The sequence below is a fragment of the Canis lupus genome, chromosome 25, assembly GCF_048164855.1.
Source record: "Canis lupus baileyi chromosome 25, mCanLup2.hap1, whole genome shotgun sequence".
NCBI lineage: Eukaryota > Metazoa > Chordata > Mammalia > Carnivora > Canidae > Canis > Canis lupus.
Genome location: NC_132862.1, coordinates 452085 through 469591, shown reverse-complemented (window position 1 = coordinate 469591; position 17507 = coordinate 452085). Strand labels below are relative to the sequence as shown.

General features: G+C 42.2%; 1 protein-coding gene and 1 long non-coding RNA gene across 4 annotated transcripts in view; one reads left to right on the top strand and one right to left on the bottom strand.

The window, feature by feature from the left end:
- The window catches only part of TESPA1 (thymocyte expressed, positive selection associated 1), a 35270-nt gene that overhangs the window by 1863 nt on the left and 15900 nt on the right, over nt 1-17507 (bottom strand). For 2 of the 3 annotated variants that reach the window (XM_072797606.1, XM_072797607.1), the window contains 7 exons: nt 16327-16376; nt 15673-15726; nt 13723-13759; nt 13371-13469; nt 11175-11383; nt 8778-9562; nt 7561-7652 (listed from right to left, as the gene is read on the bottom strand). In XM_072797606.1, coding sequence (XP_072653707.1) covers nt 7575-7652; nt 8778-9562; nt 11175-11383; nt 13371-13469; nt 13723-13759; nt 15673-15726; nt 16327-16376 — 1312 coding nt within the window. In that variant the 3' untranslated portion in view covers nt 7561-7574. Of the gene's footprint in view, nt 1-7560; nt 7714-8777; nt 9563-11174; nt 11384-13370; nt 13470-13722; nt 13760-15672; nt 15727-16326; nt 16377-17507 lie in introns of those variants that run through there. The other variant, XM_072797608.1, reaches the window with a different exon arrangement.
- Nucleotides 13514-16576, top strand: LOC140616954 (uncharacterized). Its single transcript, XR_012017241.1, has 2 exons — nt 13514-14250; nt 14680-16576. It is a non-coding gene; the product is annotated as an uncharacterized lncRNA (long non-coding RNA).

Sequence of the window (17507 nt, the reverse complement as noted above, 5' to 3'; positions counted from 1 at the left end):
GTGACTTTATGTATATTTTTAAATTAAGTTTTTAAAAGTGATTGGATCTCAACTCATTCCAATTTTCCAATGACCTCACAGCATCATTCTCTCATCCTTCCTGAACCATGACCACCCCCACCCTATTGATTCCTCCCCTTCAGCAAATATATATGCTTAAACCTTTCCCATCCTAGAAAAAAAAAAAACAGAACACTCTTTAGAGTCTCTTGATTCCTTTATCTACTTTATTTGCATAACTTCTTAGTTTTCACGTTAATATTTTAAATCCCTGTCATATAAATAGAAATATTCTTATTGATATTTCTTTCTTTTTTTTATAAATTTATTTTTTTTTATTGGTGTTCAATTTGCCAACATATAGAATAACACTGAGGTGGGCACTTGACGGGATGAGCACTGGGTGTTATTCTTATTGATATTTCTAATCATTGTGTAGTTGCAAATCCAGTGATATCCGTGCATTCTCCTTCCTGCTGGATATTTTATGACGTTTGTTACTGGAGAATATACCCTCCTTCTTGAACCATGTCACACTTGGCTTCTATTTGAAACTTTCTTTTTCCAACCCCTATAGCTACTCTTTTGTGAACATCTTGTATTTGATTGATTTTTAAATATTGCTGTTTCTAAGGGTTCCTTTTACACTTGAACTTCTGACTCTGCATACTTTCCCTAAGTGAACTGCTATTTCTCAAGTCTTCACCTGTTATAAGGAAGCCTTGAATTCCAACAAACTCTATCCTCAAGCTCGTATACCCAGCTGCCTCAGGGACTTCTCTATTTTTAGTATTTCAGAACCGCCTCCAACTCATCATATCTCAATCTTAACTCATCAGATTATTTTAGACTTGAAAATAGACAAACAAGATGACCATATTTTGGTAACTGGGAGCAGTGCGAGAGTTTCTCTTTCCAAGGCTATTTTACTACTTTGTTGGGCAGGGGTCACCTCACAAATTGATGTTGAGTAGAGATGCAAGTACTTTATTTCTGGTGTAAACGATCATCTCAGAGATGAGAGTCGATGCTGTTGCTGCTGGTGACTAGTTTTGTAGCTGACTCAGGTGTCTGTTTATAACTAACTTCTCAAATACTCTTTGGACCAATTCAAATACATTATTGGAATTCTTTTTTTATAAGGTTTTATTTATTTATTCACAAAAGACACACACACACACACACACAGAGGCAGAGGGAGAAGCAGACTCCGTGCAGGGAGCCCGACGTGGGACTCGATCCCGGGTCTCCAGGATCACGCCCTGGGCCGAAGGCAGGCACTAAACCGCTGAGCCACCCAGGGATCCCCCATTATTGGAATTCTTATTAATTGATGAGTTGAGTAAAATCTTTTTGAATATGTTTGTCTTATATTAACACAAGTCATTATTTTGCCTTTTTGAAAATTATACTTTAAAATATTTGCTTTTAACTTGCTATTTCTACTGTATATCGTTCTTAATAAAAGGACTCAATATTCACTTAGTCATTCAAGAAGAAACCTGGAAATTTCCCAATGTTTTTTTTTTTTTTTTCTTTTCCTCCCTCCACCCCTCAAACATAAGTCTGATCGGTCCTCGATTTAGCCATTGGGCATATTAAATATCTCAGGGTGTCACACTTCCTCTCCATTCCTAGTATGCTCGTCTTACTTCTGGTGGTCACATTTCTCCTTTGTCTTTTGTGGTAGGCTTTTAAATGATTTTTCTTTCTACACTGGTTCCTTATTCCATCCATTTCCCATATTTCCTCCAGAATGAGCTTTCTAAAAGACAAATCTAATCATATAACTTCTTTTGTACATTTCTAAGTGGCTCTTTATCTTTCTAGACTAAATCAAAACACTTAAAATAACATTGAAGACTTTTGTTTCATACCTAATTTCTTTTTTTTAAATTTTACTCCTGTATGCCTTTTTTTTATATAAATTTATCTTTTATTGGTGTTCAATTTGCCAACATATAGAATAACACCCAGTGCTCATATCTAATTTCTATTTATCTTTCCTATGCTTAATTTTTATCTCCCACATATCCGCTTTCTCCCAAATGGCACAAGGTGTAGTTTCTGAAGGTTTTATGATATTCCATTTCTCTCTGCCTTTGAACATGCTTATCTCTACTACCTTTAGTATATCAGTGTCTTATTGCTTCTTCTACTTTGCCCCACCATTCTTCCCCTGTTTGACTTTTACTCATGTGTCCAGATTCATCTGGACATGTCATACTCTGGGAAGTCCATTTTTCTATGTCCCTGTGGCATGTAAGTTCCACTAAGTACCAACAGACAGCTTTGAATTACCTGCTATTTGGGACCATTTAAGACTAGTTCCCTTCTTTATCCTATGCTCCGCACCAGCCTCCCCACATAATCCTGGCTGTCCTCCCCCTGCACTGCCACCAGCAGAGTTGTCCATAAAATCCAACTCCTACCTCTAGATATGATCACTTTGCAAATAGGATATATGTTAGCCTGTGCCACCTCAGATCTGGCAAAAGAAACAAACAGCATCAAAAAGCAAAGAAACCAACAATCCAATCATGAAATGGGCAGAAGACATGAACAGAAATCTCACAGACATGGCGAACATGCACATGAGAAAATGCTCTGCATCACTGGCCATCAGGGAAATACAAATCAAAACCACAATGAGATCCCACCTCACACCAGTGAGAATGGGGAACATTAACAAGATGGAAAACCACAAATGTTGGGGAGGATGTGGAGAAAGGGGGACCCTCCTGCACTGTTGGTGGGAATGTGAACTGGTGCAGCCGCTCTGCAAAACTGTGTGGAGGTTCCTCAAAGAGGTAAAAATAGACCTGCCCTGCAACCCAGCAACCGCATTACTGGGGATTTACCCCAAAGATCCAGATGCAGTGAAACGCCGGGACACCTGCACCCCGATATGTATAGCAGCAATGTCCACAACAGCCAAACTGTGGAAGGAGCCTCAGTGTCCATCGAAAGATGATGGATAGAGAAGCTGTGGTCTATGTATACAATGGAATATTCCTCAGCCATTAGAAGCGACAAATACCCACCATTTGCTTAGACGTGGATGGTACTGGAGGGTGTTATGCTGAGTGAAATAAGTCAATCGGTGAAGGACAAACATTATATGGTCTCATTTATTTGAGGAATATAAAAAATAGTGAAAGGGAATAAAGGGGAAAGGAGAAAAAATGAGTAGGAAATATCAGAGAGGGAGACAGCACATGAGAGACTCCTAACCCTGGGAAACGAACTAAGGGTGGTGGAAGGGGAGGAGGGCAGGGGTTGGGGTGACTGGGTGGCAGGCACTGAGGGGGACACTTGATGGGATGAGCACTGGGTGTTATGCTATATGTTGGCAAACTGAACTCCAAGAAAAAATAAAAAATAAAAAAACCTTGGCCCTGCCTCATAAATTTGATAAAGGTCAAACAGCTTCAATTTCAGCAATGGGACACTAATAGAACGGGCTCTGCATTTGACATTGTTGAGTGTGGTACAAATTATGAGGAATGATGAGGATTTGGGAGGAAGATTAAGACTTCTTCTCTGGCAGAGACTAAATGAGAGGGTGGAAGGGAAGAAAACTGATAGCCGGGGAGGAGATCCTCTTTTAACGGAAGGTCCCCTTGGGGTAACTACAGAAAAGCACTTACCTTATGTAAATTAGCTAGAAAGGAAAAGGAACACCCTTTTAGAAGATGAAGACCCTTGAGGTTTTGGGTGATAAGCACAGCAGAGCTGGATTTCAACTCCCTTTGTTTCTTTGAGTCTCTTTGTGCAACGGTGAGGACTATACAGCTGGACCCCATGGCTGGCTGGGTGCTGCTACCCCTTCCAACCCTTGCTCACACCCCTCTCATGCCTGATGACAAGTAGTAGGTGAACACTTGGGGCTTGATACACAGCTTCTGGGAGATCATTAATCCCTGGAGGTAATTACAGACCCTGGAGGAGGACTTCTCTCTCATTCGATCTGAGGAACTGCCCCAGCTCACTCTGCCTTTGATGGTAGTGAGTGACTTTCCCCTTTTCCATATTTATCACATAGTGTTTAATCTCAGGTGCTTTCACAGGGATCCCCCCATTCTGTGATGTCTTAAAGGATGAAACAGGAGTGGATCAAGAGAGATAATTCATAGCTTTGCAAGAAAAGATAATTAAAGAAGTGTATGGAAGATTTGGGAACTCACGGTGACCCCCTGCCTGAGTCAAAGACTGTCAGTGAAGAAGAGATCTCTTAGTCTTCTGGTGAATCACAGAAGGGAAATCCGCAAAATCATTTCCTCATGGGAGTTACTGTGTTTCATCCAATCTGATAAATCATCTTTTGTAAGGCTCAATTATCTTACATTTCACTAAGGAGGGGGAAAAATAGAGACATTGGATGATATTGCCAATTGTTAGAGATATTAAAATGTGGAAAATTGCATGCCTTAGAAAAAGTGAGGTACAGCATTTCTAACCGCAACGTCTTGTGCTGTAATGAGGCCTCATGACCCTGGCAGAAGGTGGAATCTAGCTCCTTATCCGAAATGTGTAGCTCCTAGCAATACTTTCTCCCTGGAAATTCAGTTCTAATCTTTCCTTCACTGAAGGACCCAGCTTCCTCTGGCGGACATCTTGGCATTATCTTGTGCGAGGCTGACATCTGCTGGACAAATAACACTCGAGCGACGCTTCGCATTTTAGAGTAAATGAAGTTATTGGCAAAGAAACCTAACTGTGGAGCATATACTCCACATTTTCTATTTTAAATTGGTAAGCCTACCAGTTAATTTCCTTTTCAAATTCTTATGCCGTGGCTGAGTATGAATGAGCTGTAGCATGAAAGCTTACCCTCAACGCATCTTTGACATATGAGGGTAAAGCCCTTTGATTGAAGCAGTTATTCTCAACCCTCATGATTCAGTGGAGTCCATGTGATGGACTGTTTATAAAGATGGCAGGACAACCTTCCCACTCCACATGCCTTTTTGCAATGGGACCTTGCCATGCTTGTTAAAGAGTAGTCTGTTTTCCTTCCCTTGGAGCCTCGGTTGGCCTTGTGATTTGATTTAACCAGGAATGTAGTAGAGGGGACATGGTGAAACTTGCAACACACCCACAAAAAGAAGTGTTGCAATTTCAGTTTTAGCTGAACATCCACATAAGAAAGACAACCCATCAGCTAGCCTGCCAAAGAATGACTCAGCACACGGACGGCGTGCCCCCTGACAGTCAACACCAAGGTCCCAGACATGTGGGGGAGCCCATTTTTGACCTTTCAGTCCAGGCCAGCCAAATAACCAAAAACCGCTGCGTAATTGAGCCCAAGTGAGACAAGCAGAAGAACCTTCTCATAAACCCACAAAATAGTGACAAAAAAGAAACAACTTTTGCTTTTAACCACTGCATTTTGGATGGTTTGCTGTGCAGCAATACGAAAATTTTAAGAGAAGAATAACAAATGATGGGGATCCCTGGGTGGCTCAGCGGTTGAGCGTCTGCCTTGGGCCCAGGGCGTGACCACCTTCAGGGTGCAATCCTGGAGTCTCGGGATCGAGTCCCACGTCAGGCTCCAGGCATGGAGCCTGCTTCTGTCTATCATTCATAAATAAATAAATAAATAAATAAATAAATAAATAAATATTAAAAAAAACAAATAAATAAATCTTAAAAAAAAAAACAACAACAAATGATGCCCAAGCCCAAACCCTAGAGATTTGCATTTAAATCTATAGGTTGAAGTCTAGGAAATAGCAACTAAAAAAACTTGTAGGATTGAGAATCACTGTTCTAAATATTTTATGCCCATGATTACCTTTTCTAAAGTCAGCAGCAGCTGCGGCAACATCATTGTTACTATGATGATATGTTATATTACTCTGACACATTCCCTGTAAGGTGTTAAAATCTACATAAATGCCTAGTCCATATATATATTATATAATTATATAATTATTATATGTATAATATAAATAACCACTGAGCCACCCGGGCCGCCTGATTCCTATCCTAAACTTTACCCAACTGTATAAAAGATATTGCTGCCTTCTGATATTTAGCTTTTTTGTAAGTGACTACTGGATACATATAATTTATATACCTGGAGATGAAAGCAATGAGTAAAAGGGAAAGAAGGGAGGGGGTCCCTGGGTAGTTCAGCTGTTTAGCACCAGGGCGTGACCCTGGGGTCCCGGGATCAGTCCCACGTTGGGCTCCCCGTAGGGAGCCTGCTTCTCCCTCTGCCTGTGTCTCTGCCTCTCTCTCTCTTTGTGTCTCTCATGAATAAATAAATAAAATCTTTAAAAAGAAAAGAAAGAAGAGTGACTAGGGCCCTAAAATCACTGAGAATGAAGATTAAAAGAGTTAGAATTGTAAAGATCTTTGAGATTCTGGAAAAGTAACACTGCAACTTTCGAGTATTCACCCAAAATAACTATCGGTCCAGGAAGTATGGTAAACTAAGACATTTGAAATTGAGGGAATTCTAAGCAAGACTCATTGACTTGATTCAAGAAGGATATCAATTTCTACTATCTTGGAAAAAGCATTTATTTATTCATTCATTCATTCAATCGTTCATTTACTCCTGATGCCATCTTCTCTGTGGTACTAGGGGATAGGTGACAAAAACTACAGAAGCTGCATTTATACTTAGTTTAAATAATAAATCTTCAGCGAAAATATCCAAAGGTATAAGGGATACCTCTGATATAATGCACAAAAGTTGTATGGAAAGACATTTTAGCTGCAGTAACCACCTATGTGACATTCACTGTCCTTCCTTAATTAACAAGGGAAGGAGAGCGAAGGACATCAGACCCTCACTGCAGGAAGAAACTCAGAGCCTAAGGGAACATGGCTGTGAGATACCTGGGGTTTTCCCCACGTGGTGATGTAGGCTGATTAGAATGTCTCTATAAGCAGGAGCTGGGATGAAGCTCTTTACGGTTGGTTCTCACCTGTTAAAAAACTATAGCAGTGCTTCTCAAACTTCAGCATGCAAATAAATCACCCAAAGATCTTGATAAAATTGTGATACCTTAATTCTGGTGTGTGGTCTGGGATTCCACATTTCTAAAAAAATCCCAAGTGATGCTAATGCTGCTGGTCTGCAGGCTACACTCCGAATATTAAGGCAATACAGAATTGACCCTAGAACACTTCTCAGACTGTGATTGCCAGGCCAGCAGCATCAGTATCACTTGGGAACCTGTTAGAAAAGCAAATTCTTGGGCCCTGTGGAGGGTTTCTCAATCAGAAACTGGGATTTGGGGCCCAGACATCTGCATTTTAACAAGCCCTCCGGGTGATGCTAATGTCCGAGAACCACTAATCTAGAGAAGTATCTAACCAGCCATAATAGAAATACCTGAGGGGCTCAAAAACAACAACAACAAAAAAATCAGGCACTTTCCATGCCATATCAATTAAATCAGAATCACAGGATGAGGGGGCACTTGGTTGTGGGTATTTTAAAAAATCTTCCTGGACAAATACAATATGTAGCCAGGTTTGAGAATCACTGCCTGAAGGAGGGTGGGAGGGGGAGAGAAAGAAAGGAGAGAGAGACCTACTTACTTTTTGAGTCTTTGTTAGCAGAAGTCTGGTGCAGGTGGAGGTGTCTGGGAGCATCGGGCCAGCAGCTCTTCCTTCTCACCGTGGCTGTGCACCTGTAACCAAGATCCCAGCAGAACTCAGGGCCAGTGGGGAAAGGTCTCAGAGGGCAGGTGGCTGTAGGGGAAAGAGGCTGAGTGTACTTGGGAGACTCGGCTTCTTCTCTTGCAGCAGGAATGTGTGGTAGTGAGGAAGTCAGGAGCTGAGGTGCAGCTCCATGCCCAGTGGTAGGTGACATGTATGTAAACAATATTATAAATCGTCACAGCTTCTCTTGGTGGCAAGGATCTGAGATCTTTTTGTAAGAGAGCTCAGCACTTGATGGCAGTACTGCAAATAGTCCCAGATCAGAGGAATCTCGAGAGTCCACAGGATGAAGAGCGGGTGGGCCAACAGAATGTTCACACCTGGACCCTGCACTACCCCTTCTAGAACATGCTCTGGTTACACAGGATACCCAAATACGCTGCTGAGATGCTTCTAAGTCTGCCTCAGACAATTGCACTGGTTTTGTTTGGTGTCTTTTGTCTTAAAGGGTTAACCTCTCTACCAGTGTATGCACCCTCAGGCATGACTGATGACCAGTAGGAGGCTATTTGTGTGGGTAGAGGGTGTGTGGCTTTTGGATATGCAGGCCAGGTGCTCACACACTTCTGTGCAAAGTCCTTTATGGCTTAGGGCAGATCTGGGCATGGGAAGAGAAGAGGACAAGCCAGAGCTGGGGAGTGGCTCTGCTCACGCTGCCATGTTCTTGCACAGAAGTCTTAAGAGTCTGAGAATATTAAATTTGAACCTGGGCTTCCTGGGCTTCCTTTATGGCTACATATTCATTAAGGTGGAAGAGACCATATTTTATTCAATAGCATTTCGCATGGTGTATAACCAACCTCTATTCGTACTCTTGTGTGGATCCCATAAATGACAGAGCCAGGTGTGATGAGGAACTCCAATGAAGATCAGCTCGGATGAGGAAATGGAAAAGCTCTGAAAAGCTGGATGCTATTAAGAAATCAAGCCTATTTATCTTTCTCCATCTCTACTAATCTGTTCCCAAAGGTTTCTTAATGTAATTCGAGAATTGTTATATCTGGTAAGGACAAGGAGCCTGGATTCCCTTTACCCAAAGGCAAAAATCCAGAATCTTTCTCTGCCAGTCTCTCTCTCACCCCCTACCCACTCACCTCCTCCAAGTCACAAGTGTCCTGCAGCTGCGGGGTTAGAGACCGGTACAGGGCTGGTTGCTCTTCGCTCTGCTGGTTGATGGACAGGTCCAATGACTTAACCGTCCTGTCCATGGGATTCTTTTGAAACAAGCTCTTTCTTGCTCTGCTCTTTCTTTCCCAGAAAGTCTCATCGTTGGCTCTATGGACTTCCTTATTGGTGGCCTGTAGACCCCAAAGCTCTCTCTTTACCTGTGCAGGGTCTGTGCTCCACTGTAGATCTGCTCTGGGCAGAGAATGTGTGCAACAGGTTGCCTCTGGTTTAGGATCCAGAGTCTGTGATAGTGCTTGCATTGTGGACATCCCCTCTTTCGGGCAAAAGGTACACGGACCAGAAGAAGTGGGCAGGTTTGTTTCCCTGACAAAGGGCACAAGATCTTCCTCTGAGCCTGGCCCAAATCCAGGGTCTTGCTGGAAGACCAGCTTCTCTCCTTTCACTCTGTCCATTACTTCCCATACCACTTGGTCCAAACTGTTCCTTTTGGGTATATTATGGAGTGGTGACAGTCGATCTCTGGGGCTTGTATACAGGCACATCTTGGATATGGCTTTCCGGAGGCGTTCTCTGGGTGAGTGAGGTTCAGATTCTGGAGCCAGAATCCTGATAGATGGCACATCGGTTGGGTTGTAATTCCAGAACATGTGGGATGGTGTGAACTTTTGGACAGGTGTCTTAGACACATAGGAGTAGAGACAGAAGAAGGCGTCAGCAGTCACAGCAAGTGTTTGCACTTGCTTAAACCTGCCTGGACACAAAGGTTGAAGATGGTGAATCTGAGGGCCATCGGTAAATTACCTCTTGTATCTCTTCCTTCAATAGCCTTTCTAAGGCTCAAAATTCGGGAAGAAGATGTCATTTTCCCCACCAGTGTTTCTCCAATTTAGGTTCTCACACCCAGGATCCCCTTTCTTGACTCCTTGACTCCCCATCCTGAATAGACATTTTCCTTCAGTCCAAAAATTAATTCCATATGGGATGAGGAACTTTTCTACTTCTTGATTTAACATATCTTTTCGGTTGTCATTATATTCTAAACTATGGCTTCTACTGCTGTTTGCTTTAGATGATAGACATGACCCCAAAAAGGACAAAACCAACCTCATTTTCTTAGTAACAAAGCTTTAGGGTCCTAGAAGGCTTCTGAGTAATAACAAATTGAAATAATGTCAATTACTAGCCAATGGACTAGGGTACAGAAATTTTGATGTCACTTTTTTTTTTTTAAGTAAACTCTATGCCCCATGTGGGGCTCACACTCATGACTTTATCATTCTATTAGACCTTGCATCACACAATATGGTCCCTACTCTAAAAACATTGGCACTGCTTGGGAACTTGTTATAAATATAGAATCTTAGACTGTATCTTGAGCATTTTAACCATATCCTCTGATAATTCATATGCACACCCATGTTTGAAAAGCACTATGATAAGTGCTTTTCATCTCTTAAAAAACTGTGAGCTTCCAAAAGGCAAGAATCATGTTTCTCTTGTCTAGTCTGTTCATACAAAATTTAACACCTAATTTTGTACCTGGCACATAAAATGAATTCAATCAATTACACTCTAATTTTAGTGTGCCTAAGAATCATCTAAGGTCGTGGAAATCCTCCAACTCAAAATCTTTGTTACGGCAGGTAGAGCTCAGGAGTGCAGTTTTGCCAAGCTTATTTTAAGTTGAATCTGATGCAAAGAATCTGAAACAAACTATCAGGAACACAATGTTGGGGATGCAGCAGACTATAGTTTGAAATGTATTCTAACATAGAGAATATTTGATTTCTCATCGAGCTAGAGAAACCCTTTCATATCTTTCCTTAGTATGGAATCAGGACAGCTTAAGTAGTTGTTTGTTGGATGTGGTCTAAGGATTACAAATAAGAATCCTGTGTGCGTGTTTAAAGTAAATACTTCTGAGCCTTTTCCCCCATGTAAAAAAAGTAGCCTGTGAATATGAGTATTTTATAAAGTCTATGGACAATTGAATATATTTAACTTTGAGAACAGCTGCCCTAAAAGGAAATGATTTTAATACAGTGGCTGTAAGTGGGGAACATTCTGTTGCTCCAAATGAGAAGTAAAAGCAGGTATAAGATTTAAAGACACTGTTCGCATTTGATTCAACTAAAGGGGAGAAGGCCTAAGAAAGCAATAGTGGTACGGGGTCTCTTGATGATTATTTCTTTAAGAGAGAGAAGCAGACATCAAAGTTCTCCATCTTTACTGAAAACAAGATGCCAGGAAATAGACACAGGAGACAAAGTGTAGAGTGAAACTGACCAAGAGAAAGTAGGATCTGGAGCCACCGACCCCTGTTCATGAATGGCAGAGAAATAGAGATCTATGGGAACACTCACTGGCCAGCATGAGGCAAGGGTCCTCCATCTCAATCCTCCGCACCTGGGACTTCAGGAAGAGCTGGAAATCAATGCCTTTGGCCTGAGAGGGGGTGGTGAAAAATCGGGCAGGAATCCGCGAAGTGTCCTTGTGGTCCTCTTGGCCAAAGCCCAGACTGAAGAGGACATCCTCTGCGTCTTCTTGCACCTTGTCCAGAATCTCAGAGATGCTGAAAAGAGGGAGTTTGATAAATAGGGGCAACTTGGAGTTACAGAGTCATCCAGAGGATTTATTTATTTATTTATTTATTTAAAAGATTTATTTGTTTATTTATGAGAGAGAGAGAGAGAGAGAGAGAGAGATCATCCAGAGGATTTAATAAAATTGTCCGGAGACTGAACTACCTTTCTGATCTACTTTCCATGCTGACTTGGAGAAAAGCTTTCACTCTGTGAACCCACATTTTCATGTCTGAAACATGGGAATTACGGTCCAGGCCTGGTTTAGAAATTGAATTAGAGTCTATCATACTATTTTAATTTTTAGAAAAATTTAGTTTATTTGCTTGAGAGAGAGACAGAGAGCGAGCAAGCGAGAGCACAAGGAGGAAGAGAGGTGGAGGGAGAGGGAGAAGCAGACTCTCCCTGAGAAGAGAGCCTCATGCAGGGCTGGATCCCAGGACCCAAGGATCATGAGCTGAGCAGAAGGCAGACGCTTACCCAACTGAGCCCTCCAGGCGCCCCTATCGGAATACTTTCCACATCATTACTGATGAATGAAAATTTGCTATGAGAGGGATATAAAAAATCAAAAGCATTCTAGATTTAAAGCAATCTTGTGGTTCTGTTATTAACTTATTGCTTCCCACCTGCATACACCATGGTTTGGCTGGCTTTTGTCCCCACCTAATGGTTGCGTGGGACAACTAGGTAGGAAGTGTGTAAGAAACACAAAACTCTTTATTTTTACCCTGAGGGTAAAAATTAACCAATGTAGGTATGTTCAAAACCAAATTTTGAGGGGATTCCTGGGAGGCTCAGTGGTTTAGCGTCTGCCTTTGGTCCGGGGCTTGGTCCTGGGGTCCCAGGATGGAGTCCCACGTCAGACTCCGTGCATGGAGCCTGCTTCTCCCTTGGCCTGTGTCTTTGCCTCTCTCTGTGTGTCTCTCATGAATAAATAAATAAAATCTTTAAAAAAAAAAACCCTGATTTTGAAGGGTAGACTCCTTTGTAGCGCTGTTTTCAGGACAGCAGCCTTGCACTACAGATCACTCTCTTGGTATTGCTCTCACATGTATCTACATCCAAATCTGTGTACCACCAAGCCGGGTGACATGAGAGCTCAATAACTACCCACTCCATATAAATAAGTCATGGGGATGAGAGGTACAGGATAGGAGATATAGTCAGTAATACTGTAACAACATTGTATGGTGACAGATGGTGACTACCCTTATCGCGGTGACCATAGCATAATGTATACAGTTGTCCAATCACTATGTTGTACCCTTGAAAGGAGTGAAACATGGCATGTCAAGTATGCTTCAATGAAAACGTGCAGATATCTGAGCCTCATCTCTAGAGATTCTGACTTAATTGAAGTGGGATGTGGCCAGGGCTGTGGCTCAGTGAGGACAAACCACTATAGATAGCTACATGGCTGATAAATCTGAGAACTAGGTCTCAAATTCATACTTTGACACCAAATTCCAAGTACTTTTTTTATTATACTACCTTAGTTTTCATCACTTTCCACCTTCCTTTAAACTTGTGTGTGCCTTTTGTTCACCCTGATTATTAAGCTCCTAAGGGCAAGCACTTTGCTTCATCTTTTCAGTTTCCATGTAGTCATTACCTGGCCTGCATTTGGGGACAGAGAATTGCCTGAGTGAATTAGACAATCAATCAATCAATCAATCAAAACATTTATTGTTCGTTTATTGAGTACTTCCCATAAGTCCAGGAACTGTGGTGACACCCATGCTTCACCTCCTGGTGTACAAGGTCACGTCTATGTTACAGAGCATCCAGCTCAGAGCAGTAAGTCCTTCTGCATCTCCCAGTGTTCTTGAAGCAAACAGTCATACTTCTCAAGTATGTGAGTGCATAAAGCCCCCAGTAAGTTATCCCAGAAAAATTGGGCAATTGTTCTTGGTTCCATTCTCTTCTGCCTCTCATCTTCCCCACCCTTACACCCTTACCAAACCCAGCACCTACCTTGAACTAGTCTTGTTGGTCCCACCAGTCATGCTGCTGGAAGCCAAACTGCAGCCAAGATCGAGTAGCTGGCAGGGCCGGGCTGTCTCCAGGAAGCTCCTACAGGGATCAGAGTTGATGTCATAGTAAGCTTGTGAGCATTCTGTGCCTGGGATCCAAGACATAGTCTTCTGTGTACCTTCTACCATCTACTGGGAAAACTCAGTCTAGGGCCTCATTCCTGGTTGGAAAATCTCACTTTCCCTTGTGACTCTTGAGCTCTTTATCTTTCATCTCTTTGACTCTGATGCCTACACCAGTTCAGTAGCTCCTGAAGACGACACCAGGCAGTCTGTGTAAACCTAACGCTTACCTGGAGAAGACTTTGCCATTGGCGGCCAGTAGGGTGGCTGGACAAGGAAGAGAAAGGCAAAGAGAAAGTTAGAAGGGGAAATGGAAATCATCTCAGCTGCCTCTCTGGATGTAAAACTCAACCCTCCTCACTGCAGTCTGCCACCACTACAGGCTAGCTGAACCCCAGGAGCTCTGCTCTTTGTGGGAGTATCTGCAGTTCACCCAACGTCCATCTAGAAGGAGGCAGGTACAGCAGAGAACAAGAGGCCCTGAGCCTCTGAACTTATAAACTGTGTCAGGTGTTGAGGCGAGAGTTTCTCTGTCCTGAGGAGGAGGACATCATCCAGCCTTCTAGGCTGGAGTTCCTGCCTCACAGCGTAATCCTCCACAGGTCTCAGGAGACACTGGTCCATTGCTATATCTCCATCCTTCATTCAAGCTCTTCTCTTCTTGCAGTGTGGTGTCCTGCTTACGCCCAGTGTTCAAGCTGCTTTGGGCTTCCTATACAGACAACAGCTTCAGAGATGTCTGGGCAGCCAATATTGTGGTGATTTTCTTTCTGTCTTTCTTTTTTTTTATGACAAAGATTCTTTACTGGAGCATAACCTAGGTGTCAGCTTGGAGATCAGGTTAAATTTTATGTGTGATAAAATCAGTACTCTGATAAAAATGATTTCAATGGCTGCTTGGTGATGTTTGGATAAAGATCAAAATATTATATCCCACGGGGCCCTGTGGTCAGACAGGAAGCTGAACATTTGCAGCCAGCCTCACTCAGTTCCTTTTATTTTTTAAAAAAATGAATTGGCAACAAAAAAAACCTCCAAAACACAAATTATAAATAAAATATAAAGTATAAAAATATAAAGTATAAAATAATATTTTAATATTTTAATATTATTATTTATTTTATGTAAATAATATATATATATATATTTTTAATTGGAGTTGGTGATTTTCTATATTGTCTTCCCAGGGGCCAGATGAGAGCCCTAATGATGGACTGGTGGATGTCACGTCAGGCTGGTGAGGAAGTGTTCCTGGGCTCATGAAGCTTTATGGGCTCTACGTTAGATCATGATGAGGCTGCTCATTCCCTACAGGTATGACTGCGGGGAATGGGTTGCTTCTTTCTACGGTTCTTCCCTTCCTTTATTTTATTTATTTTATTTTATTATTTAATTTTTATTATCTTTATTATTTTTAATAATAAATTTATTTTTTATTGGTGTTCAATTTGCCAACATACAGAATAACACCCAGTGCTCATCCCACCAAGTGCCCACCTCAGTGCCCGCCTCCCAGTCACCCCCATCCCCCGCCCTCCTCCCCTTCCACTACCCCTAGTTCATTTCTCAGAGTTAGGAGTCTTCCATGTTCTGTCTCCCTTTCTGATATTTCCCACTTATTTTTTCTCCTTTCCCCTTTATTCCCTCTCACTATTATTTATATTCCCCAAATGAATGAGACCATATAATGTTTGTCCTTCTCCGATTGACTTATTTCACTCAGCATAATACCCTCCAGTTCCATCCACGTCGAAGCAAATGGTGGGTATTTGTCATTTCTATTTTTTTATAATAAATTTATTTTTTATTGGTGTTCAATTTACCAACATACAGAATAACACCCAGTGCTCATCCCGCCAAGTGCCCCCCTCAGTGCCTGTCACCCATTCACCCCTACCCCCCGCCCTCCTCCCCTTCCACCACCCCTAGTTCGTTTCCCAGAGTTAGGAGTCTCTCATGTTCTGTCTCCCTTTCTGATATTTCCCACACATTTCTTCTCCCTTCCCTTATATTCCTTTTCACTATTATTTATATTCCCCAAATGAATGAGACCATATACTGTTTGTCTTTCTCCTATTGACTATTTGTCGTTTCTAATGGTTCTTCCTCCATTCTATCCTTAGTCAATCTCATGCGTAGCCTCTTCCCTTGATTCTAACATCAGAGAGCTGGCCACCTACCCTCTGCTCCTAGGGTCAAGTCATCTTCAAAGCTGGTTCCATGGCTGAGGCATCCTGTCAAATAAGGCAAACAAAGCTCACAGAAAATAGGCTTGTATACACACACGCACACACACACATCTGCATATATGCACACCTGCCACCACGTAACCGCATCAGACATCACGATTGCAAACCCTCCCCCCAGCTATACACATATGACCTCAGAAGCCACATTCATATTTTGATTTAGAGAGACATAAACAGTCACCTGTCATTAACCTGCACCCTGTATGACATAGCCATGTACACAATCCTCTGTCAAATAGTGGGCACGTGGGGGTGTGCACTCCCATACATCTTACACAGCTGTTTTCCCATAGCACTGGCTGTTGGCTGAGCAATCACTAACAGAAGATAATCTTTGAGTATTAGTCAGCCTGTCAGCTCTGAGCCAACATTTACTCTATCTTTTGGACCTCCCGGACTGCCTTGTGACCAATGGTTGTTTTGCAGACAGTTAAAAGGCAGCCCATATTTTTATGCATGCATACGCATGTGCGTGTACATAAACACACAAGCACTCACACACACACACACACACACACTTACACACACAGAGCCTTGTCACTGTCCAGATAGAACAACAGATGAAATAACAGAGCCTGTACTCACCATTGTAGCCTGACTGTCCTGTTTCCTCAAAAAACCCTTCTTCAGAGTATCTGAGGATCAAAAATAATCTTAGGGGTTGAAATCACAACATTTTCCAAGGGGCCTTTCCTCAAATATTGTTTAATTGCTTTTATGTTGAGGAAAACTAAGAGCCGTTATTTGACAAATTCATAGAAGTAGTCAGGGGAAGCGGGCCTGAAGTGCACTGTATCTTGGGCTGCATTGTGCCGTGTTCTGTGTATGACCCGTAGACTGTGCTGCCATCGTACTGACCACACTGTCCACAGTCAGCGTAGCCAGCACCAAGTCTGCAGCTGCTGCAGTAAAATAGGAAAGAAGGAACATAGAAACAACACCCAGAGAAATACATCTACATAAGCAAGGGCTTGAGTGACGTCACAGATACAGATATTGATATTTTCAATTTTCTGGAGGTCAGCTTAGCTCCCTACACCCGTGTCCTTCTCTGAGCCATGTACTTGCTGATGGTCACGTCTCCCAGGGAGCAGCAGAAACTGCATCTGGGCTAGAGATTTTAACTTTGCATTTGAAGATAGATAGGGTCTTATCAAAATTTTACAATCTCAGGGATCCCTGGGTGGCTCAGCGGTTAAGCATCCGCCTTTGGCCCAGGACATAGTCTTGGAGTCCCGGGATCGAGTCCCACGTCAGGCTCCCTGCATGGAGCCTGCTTCTCCCTCTGCCTGTGTCTCTGCCTCTCTTTCTGTGTCTCTCATGAATAAATAAATAAAATATTTTAAAAAAAATTTACAATCTCCACAAGAGGAACAGACAGAAATCGGCATACACGGTGGTGAGAAACAACTCGGTTTCACAAAGGAAGAAGTCTCCGTCTAAAATAGGTGAGCAAAGCAATCTATGGAAAGTGTTGAGCTGGGACCAGAGCTCTTGGCTGACACTCCTGCTTCCTGGCTGCTGTACACAGGGGAACTTGGATCCCTCGCTGGGAGCATTATCCAAGTCTGTTTCAAGGACTAATGCATTGTGTGGGTTTTATAGAATTTATTTTCCTGAAAAATTTTAAAAAGGAAGTGACTCTGCCTTTCTCTCTCTCTCTCTCTGTCTCTCATGAATAATTAAATAAAATCTTAAAAAAAATCAACCATGCTTTCCAAACAAATTTTTATGTCTTTTGTGAAAAAAAAAACTGTGTATCACTG